Genomic DNA, 8,564 nt, shown 5'->3' with positions numbered 1-8,564 from the left:
CAGGAACTCGGCTGGCAGTACTGCGGCAGCCTGCTGGGAGTGGTGAAATGGAAGAAGTCCCACAAGCATGTTCTATACAAGCCATTTATTTGAAATGCCAACTATACGTAAGATAAAGTCAGTGTTACATGCTTCTCAGCAACAGTAGAAAAATAGAACCAGTGAAAACCTTTTTACAACTGTAATGGTACTCAAAAGAGAAATGTTTTGTTTTACAATGCATCACACAAGACTAGAATTCAAGTTTGGAGGTACCTAAATAAAAATACTATTTTTTTAAAAAAACACTATGTACAATTGAAGCGTAAACAAGTTTTACAAAGTACTGGTTATGCAGGTTGTAGAAAAAACACTTGCATAGGACATGAAGTCAGTTTAAGAAAGTTTTCTGAGCCTTTAGCATTGAAGGCACTTGACTTTATACCAGTAACAACACAAGGACAAGAAACAAAACCGTAACGTTGCCGAAGGCAGGGCTACCTTCTGGCAGTACAGATAATTACAGAAACCCCAAATAGGGTTTTTTACAATTTTATCTCTCAGCTGTTCCCTGTGTTCAGCAGAGCTCAGCAACATCCTCTACCATAGAAGCATATCATTATTAGAAGAAAGAACAGTGCCTCAAACAGCACAAGTACTCTTTCAAGAAAAGAAAAAAAACAAACCAAACTAACCCAACCAAGCCCCCCAAAAACCCCACCAAACACAAACCAAAGAAACCCATAAGACAAACATTTGTGACATTCAAGGACCAAAAACCAAGTACAGATGGCCACAGCCTTAACTTTCAGAAATGAAACTCCTCAAGAACAGGAAAAATACAACAAGAAACTGCCAGTCAACACAGCAGTCATTAACACACAACTACAGTAACTCTGTGAAACAACAAACATTTCAAAGGAAGAATCTGTTTCAGGAATTCAGTTATTCATCCACATATTAAGGAAAAGAGGAATGGGTCAGGGAAAAGGGAATAAGAAATTTTTGCATGTTGCTCACTAAGTGAAAGCCTGAGCTTTCTCTTTACTAGAACAAGGAGCACAAGTCCTCCTCATCCAAGAAAACTTCATACTTCTATCCTCAAGCAAAATATAGTCAGTAATCTGTTATCTCCATCAAATTTACAGGAGGAAAATATGTTAATTTCCAGCCTAATCAGAAAGTGCATCATGTAAACAAGGAGCTTCTGCACCGAAGTTTCAGTAGACAGAGAACAAGAAGTAGCAGGTAGCGCAGGTATGTGTTCTGCAAGTGAGATGCAGTATGAACACTAGCTTCTGAATAATGCTTTCATGACGAAGAACAAAGACAGTGTCTCTCGTATGTCCAACTAGGTAGGAAATCCTATGCTGGAGTACAAAAACACAGTTCCAATACTTTGACAAAACATTATTTTCCACTTTGAGTTGGCTGACGTTAGCTGCTATCTTCTTCCCAACTCAAAATACGCAAGTGAAAATGCAGATTGTCTACATGGCCTGATTGTCTTTGTGGCCTCAGAAAGACTTATTTTGCACCTACTTTTAAACACTTTATTATCTTTTTAATACTGCTCAGCTTCTGAGACTTCAGAAGCAATTTTGTATTTCAAGATGCAGTCCCCCCCCCCCCCAAGGCATTTCTCACCAGCTTGTTCCAAAGCCAAAGCATTTCATTATTTCCCTCAAGCTATAACCTCAAAACTCCTCAGTCTTCATCAACTACGTCCCCACAAATTTCAAGCTTAAAAGTTACATCTGTAGATTTGAGCCCCACCTCTGTCCAGGCACACAGTGCCACATCAAACTATGGTAACTAAAATAGTTTTCTCAAAGTACGTCTGTTGATTTTAGGTAAATTATTCAGAATAATAAGTCTTCTGAGGACAGCTATGACTTTTTGGTAATTAAGCTACCAACCTATGCATGACACAAATGCAGTGAGTTTCTGTGTGTGATAAAAGTTAATGCTTCTAGTGCTGGTGAGCATGAGACCCACGTGTCCGTCAGAGCTACACACTGTGCTCAAACCTGCAGACGAAACCCAACGAGCCTCAGTCCCTAGCCTGCAGCAGCACCATCCCCCCACTGACACCTCCTTGCATTTAACAATGTTCTATGCTGCAGTCCCACGGAAATACTACATAGTGATGAGGAGGCCAGGACCACCAAGTGTCTCAGCTACAGTCCAAAAACAGATTTAAAAGGCTGACAGAGAGAAAAAAAGTTATCGCCCTTCACCCACATTTGCGCAGTTTGACCAAGTTTCTCCCCCCATCCCACACCACGCCTTCCATGGCTGCACCTCAAAAGGAGTGTCTGCCGAGCTTTCACAGAAGCAGGAGGCCTGCAGATGTGTATGCAGGAGACATTAGGATTTCCTGGTTCAAACACCCATTATCTTCATCTATCTAGAAGCTATTTGGTAGTTTGGAAATGCAGTATTCCATATATTTCAATAACATTGTTGTGTTGTTACCTTGCATGCTTTAAGAATTTGCCATCAACTAAAACTAAAGTTTCTGCAAGATTTCCATTTCAATAGCATTAAGCATTTTGAACTGTGGAAACAACTCAACCTAATCTTAAAGCAGTCCTTAGGTCACACTTGGGATTAAAGTTTTCTACTACAGGGAAATTTTTCATTATAGAAACTGCATTTAAAAAACCCAAACAAACAGGCCTTTACCAGTAATCACTACACTGCAGTGGCATCAGATCCCTATCCTAAATGCAATGAATCTGGTAAAAACTGCATGCACTTAATAATTATAACCGTTACACCCAGTGCATTGGTTAACCCCAACCCAGTGGCAGGGAACCAGCCCAGATCACCATCATTCCCTCTTAATAGCGTGTTAATAGATGATATAATTTCTGTGCTTTAAAAAAGCAAAGTTGGGAAATGGAAGTGTAATTTAAGAGTACTAAAGCTTCGCACATTTCATGAGGCTGGAGCAGTTACTCTTCACTTTGATATTTTTCACAGAACAGCTGCAATTATGAAGTCAAAAACACTTCAGATCAGATAAGGAACACTGAACAACATCACTAGGAGTGAAGCCCTTTTTCAGTCATAGGCAGGAGAAAGCAAGGCAACGAGCAGTCACCTCAGCACCTCTGTGGAGAGGGAACCCTTGCAAAGGGAGGGTTACCATTCAGGCAACAGCAAAGATCCTATGCCTTGTCTTCCTGACGCTCCAGGGTTTAGCATGAATCCTCACCTCCAGTCTTCACTTACTCCCACGCATGGGTAGCTGGAAGAACAAATTATTACTATCATTTTTACAGTATTTTTATATTTATTTCTGCATGGGCAAATGAACAATTCTAGTCTGCCTACTAAGTGCTTCTGGGTGATCATGGAGTTCTCCAAGGTCACAAGTGAACCAGAAAGCAAACAGAAGCAGACTGTCAGATCCCAGTGAATTTCACTGGAATTTGGACTCCTAAGTATCCCCCTGGACTCTTAAAAACCCAAATATAATTCTTGACATGGGCTTGCTATGTAAGGATCAGACCAGCTGCCAGAACTTTTCAAGCAAAACATTAGACTGGATTCTTGCTGTAGTTGTAAAAATCAGGAAGATTTCAGATCTAAACAAACAAAAAAATCTAACTAAAAATGTAGAATTTTGATGTGCTGTTCTTTGGAATTCCTATAATTAAAAAATAAATGTACTGTTACTATCTCATAAGAAAATACATTTCATAATGTGCAACCCAATGCACATAGGGAATTGGCAGGTGAAAGGGAAAATGCAAAAGTATGAAAATACAGTCCTTTAAATGTGACAGTAAAGTTCAACATATTAGTACAAAACTAATACACTAAAATAGATGTACAGGTGCAAAAGGCTACCAGGTTGTAGAAAAAGGTACCAGCTTTTTTTTTTTTAAAGGCTTAATTAAATTTGCTCAAAAAAATTTCCCACAAAATAAAACCAGAAGCAGCATTAAAAATAAACTGAACAACATGCTGTCTCTAATAAAGCAATGTATGTACAAAAGAAGTGAGTGAAGCTGAATTTATCTGCTGGCATGAACAAATTTGTCTGACAGAAGTCAGGCCAAAAGTTGCAAAGAATGGGATGTTCACAACTCTTAGGCACAGAGAAATAGTGGAGGTTGCTTTCATAGGGCAGACTTTTTATACAGGAAGTCTGGTTTGTTTGGAGACCTCCTTCCTCTGCTTACTGCATCTTCCCTTTCCAAATCTGCATTTCTCTGTGCTCCATGTTCCAATGGCTCATCATCTGTCAGTCTCCTACTGGGTCTTTCTTGCACTTCAGAGGTGTATGCAGAGAGCGAAGGTCTGTTGGAGGTTAGCCCATACGTTAGATCGGTTTCCATTTTTGTTCTTCCCCTGATATGAACTGGGCCATTAACAGCATTTTCCTGGGTAGCTAGTGCCAAGTCCAGTCGCTGGGGAGGTTGTTCTAAGACATCGAGGTGTATTGGCTCATTCTTTTGTCTGTGTTGATGCCCATCTTGGGAGAGCAAGTATTCCCTCCTAGAATCCTCTTGCTTTTTAGGAGATATCTGGGAAGGTAGATAGGCTGACTTTAAGCCACTTGGTGATGCCTTATTGTGGCTATACAGATCTGGGCCAAAATATATGCCTTGTGAAGGCGAAGGACTGTGCCTGTTGGGCGCTGGAGTGGAGGGTCTGCATGCAGCATTGGAGAAGTCACAGAAGTCAGGATATTCCTGCTGATTTTCTCGAGCATCTAGTTTTTGCTCTATTGCATGTTTCTTTCGAGAAGTGGGCATGTGTCTGTTCTGAATACATGAAATGTGCTGGGGTGGAGCAGGCCCTACCTCCGTAACTGTCTGGCTTAATTCTGTGTCAACAGTGAGCTCTGGTAATCTTCTGTCTTTTAAAGACATTGCTGACACACCCATTGCGATATCTGGCATCAGTTCATTTAGCAAGGGCTGAGTACACTGGAAGAGAAAAAGTAATTGGTCCATGAAAACACAGCAAAAGCTAAACACAACTTGTATTTAGGATAGCTGCTGTAATTCAACATGGCATTTCCCTAACCTACCTTTGCCTAGACCTCAGCCTGCAGGTTTCCTGCACTGTTTAAAGAACACATGTATCCTCCAACCTTCACCTTCCTGCTAGCTTAGGACTTCTTTCTTTCATGAAGCTTCTGTGCCACAATAGTAGTTCCTTCTTAAATGCATCTTGTCTTGAATATGCAGTAAATGACAATGTACGTTAAACTCTCAAAATGTAAACCTGTTTTAAGCTACTTGCAATTATTAAACTAAACAAGGCACTCAGTGCAGAACTGAACAAATGGTTTCTTACAGCACAGAGCTCCAGTGCAGGGAAGCCATGAGACACATATTTCATCACTACAGATGCAACCTTTCTGCTTGCATTTCATATTTTAAATTAAGTTAATTGCAGGCACAAGTCTGTATGCACGACAGCCCCAGAGCTTGGGGGGAGCATCAGTTACAGTGATGACAAAATCCACAAAGTGTGTGGAAGCAGCAGCATGGCATTGTTTTCACCTACACCTAAGCAAATCCTGCAATGAGACAAGCATATTACAGTCTTCCAGATAGAAGGGTTAAAATTTCTACTTAAATGTACTTATAATTTCTAATGAAAGCAATTTTAGTAAACATTGATTACTAGTAACTCACAAATTGCAGAAATAATACAGAACAAAAGTGTCATCCATATTTAGGTCTATGCTTCTTGCATTTTTAAATATAAACATTCTAGTGGAGACATTTCTCATGTGAAAAAGCTGTGAAAAAGATCACTACACGGTTTCCTTAGTGAAGGCAGTATTAATCAAGAGAGATTTATGCTACAAACCCCACCCTTAACAAACAACAAAAACCAATTCTGCTTTTCTATAACATAGAAAGGCGAGCAATAAATTTAGAACAATTGCTAAAGGAAAACCAAAATTCCATGTTTCCATTCAGAGCTTCAGATCGAATCTGCATCTAAAGAGAGGGTTTCAGTATGACACAACTGTGCACTGAAACAGTTTTTTCACTGCAGAAATAAATTACCAAATTCTTTATTTAGCATTTCATGTACTTCACAAAGCTATGCCACTAGCTGGGTTTAAAACAACAGTTCAGTGTTAGACTTTGTTATTTTCATTGCAGTATATTGTAGTTCAGCAACTACAATGATTGTTTTTAAATGCTGCAACAAACTTCTTTGTGTTTGCAATTACCAATTTCTGCTTGCCTATTGATTTTCAAATCATTTTCACAGCTGTAAGGCCTTCACATTCTCCACAGGCTCGCTTTATACACATCTGTTTACTTCAGGACTACTTACCTGTGAACAGCCAAAATATCATCACTATTTCTACCTGGCAGTTACAGCACGCAGTCCACTACTTAAGTTGACTTATGCTTTGTTTCAATGTAGAGCAAACTATATTATTTCAGAAGATCTGAGTCCCGCTTGGCCCTCCTGCCCCTGGAACATTCATTCTCCCAGAGATTAGGGCATGGCTTTGCAACACGGAATGCTGACAGCCAGTTTGGTAGAAAATTCTTCTCCTAACCAACACTCTTTTATTTATCAAAGCTAAGTTACTTCATCATAAGAGTTCTCTCAAGCCCCTCTCTATAAGCTACGTTGAGTGGCCAGAGATAAAGAGGAGAAATAATACTTACTACTTGCTTCTCAGCTGCCATCACTGCCGCTGCTGCAGCCACTGTTTGTCTCCCCAGACCTGTAGTGTTAGTGCAATCAGGGGGTGCTGCTTTAACACTGGGCAAGTAGACAGGCGGGGCAGCTTTGGGAGCATTTCGGGAGTGGAACAGTGAGTGATTACACGGGTAAGAAAAGGAACGGGAGGGATGTTGACTTGGCACCCTTTGTTTCCAGCCCACTTTGAACTGGCTATGAATAGGAGTTGCTGGTGGGTGGTATGGAGGTGGAGGAGGGGGCAATGGTGGATGGAAGGCCACAAAAGAGTCCAGTTCTGTGAACATGGTTTCTGCAGTGGGAGTGCTGTTAACACGACATCGTCCAGACTGTCTCATGGTAAGGAGTGGGCTTTCATCCCCAAATCGCTCATCAGGAAAGAATTTGTGAGGATTCTGCAAAGCAAAAAAAACCCAGCACTAACAAAACAAAGTACAAAGCCATCTAGAAAAGTCTCCTAAACTAACACGCACTGGAACTAGAAATCTGCTAGTACTGTAACAAGGATAGTTGTGCCACCAAAAACCTCACCAACACCTGAGGGGATTACAGCTATCATGGAATAATGATTTTTTTAAAAAAAAAAAAACAAGACAAGAAGCATCAGATTCACTGTGTAAATAAGTTGACCAACAAATGCATTTGCTTTAACAGCAGCATACAAACAGAAGTGGGATTCACAGTTTCCTGGTCCTGATACGTAGTATGCAGATTTACTGTATTAGTCGGGGCTTTTTCTCCTCTCTGATTCAAGAATAAATCATAATCGACATTTCTGGTTATGGTTTGATTACTCTCATCAACTGCCTGTTCAGTAGATTTTCTTTTTGTCCCCCAAATCTGTCAGTAAGAGCACCCTGAATGGCGACAACTCTTGAGAAAAATATTTATACGTTGCACTGACAGAGTTATAAAATCACATACACTAAATGCAACAGTCCCACTGTAATTTGCACCTGGACAGATCACAGTTACACAGGCATTTCAAAGCATTTTTGCACCCACATGTGCACACACAAGGTAGTTCTCCTATTGTAGTTCTCTTATTGCAGGTTACACATTCAAGTCAATTCATAAGCAGAACAGAATCAAAGCATTTGTGGTGTCATACAGCAATGTTTCATACCTGCAAAAGTTCAGCAGCAGCATCAGAAAGTCCGAATTCCCGCAGCACACGAATCTGAATCTCATAACTGACTGTGGCACCTTCTCCACAATTGAGAGCATATGCTCTTTGCACCTGCTCAGTATGACGCAGCTCCTGCAGTCGTTTGATCATATCCTTTACAATGAGGAGGTTGGGAACTGGAGGGATAATAGAGAACAGAATGAGAATAATAGAGATTACTTTTTGACAATAATTTGATTGCAATGGTTAGATTTAAGTCTGATGGAAAAAATCTAACATCAGGCTGACTTTGCTTTTTTTTTTTTTTTCTAAGAAGCACTCTGCTAAGAACAGCTCGACTTAACACATGTTCCTTGGAGCATCATTAAGCCACATGGGATAATGCACATATTATACAAATGGTAAAGACATATACCGTTTTTCCAGCTTCTGGTAGAGTGAGCCACAAATACAGCCTTCTCTGTAAACCCCTTATGATGCAAGGATTTAATGATTTGAGGTGGGGGCAGGATATTTCTTAAATAACAACTGAATGTTCCCTCATGAATTTTACAGGCCAAGAATTCATTGATTTTTTTGGCACACACCTCATACTTCTAGTAGAATTCTATAATCACAAGTCCATAATACCAGTATGGAACTACAGAATGAGCATTCTAAAAAAATTACACAAACTGTAAGCCAATATAAACCTGTTCAAATTGTGTCGTTTTATACAGCCACAGTGAAATAATTAAAAAAAAAAAAACAAAAACAA

General features: G+C 39.9%; 1 protein-coding gene across 1 annotated transcript; it reads right to left on the bottom strand.

Moving 5' to 3' along the window:
- Nucleotides 1–4,112: 4,112 nt before the first annotated feature.
- Nucleotides 4,113–8,025, bottom strand: LOC104471138 (BTB/POZ domain-containing protein 7-like; the record flags this gene model as incomplete). Its single annotated transcript, XM_010086373.1, has 3 exons — nt 4,113–4,925; nt 6,645–7,073; nt 7,805–8,025. Coding segments are annotated over 3 exons (1,463 nt in total), but the record flags the coding sequence as incomplete, so codon positions are not given.
- Nucleotides 8,026–8,564: the final 539 nt, after the last annotated feature.

The sequence above is a fragment of the Pterocles gutturalis genome, unplaced genomic scaffold (assembly GCF_000699245.1).
Source record: "Pterocles gutturalis isolate BGI_N339 unplaced genomic scaffold, ASM69924v1 scaffold2961, whole genome shotgun sequence".
NCBI classification, from domain to species: domain Eukaryota; kingdom Metazoa; phylum Chordata; class Aves; order Pterocliformes; family Pteroclidae; genus Pterocles; species Pterocles gutturalis.
This window is presented reverse-complemented; position numbering and strand designations above follow the sequence as displayed.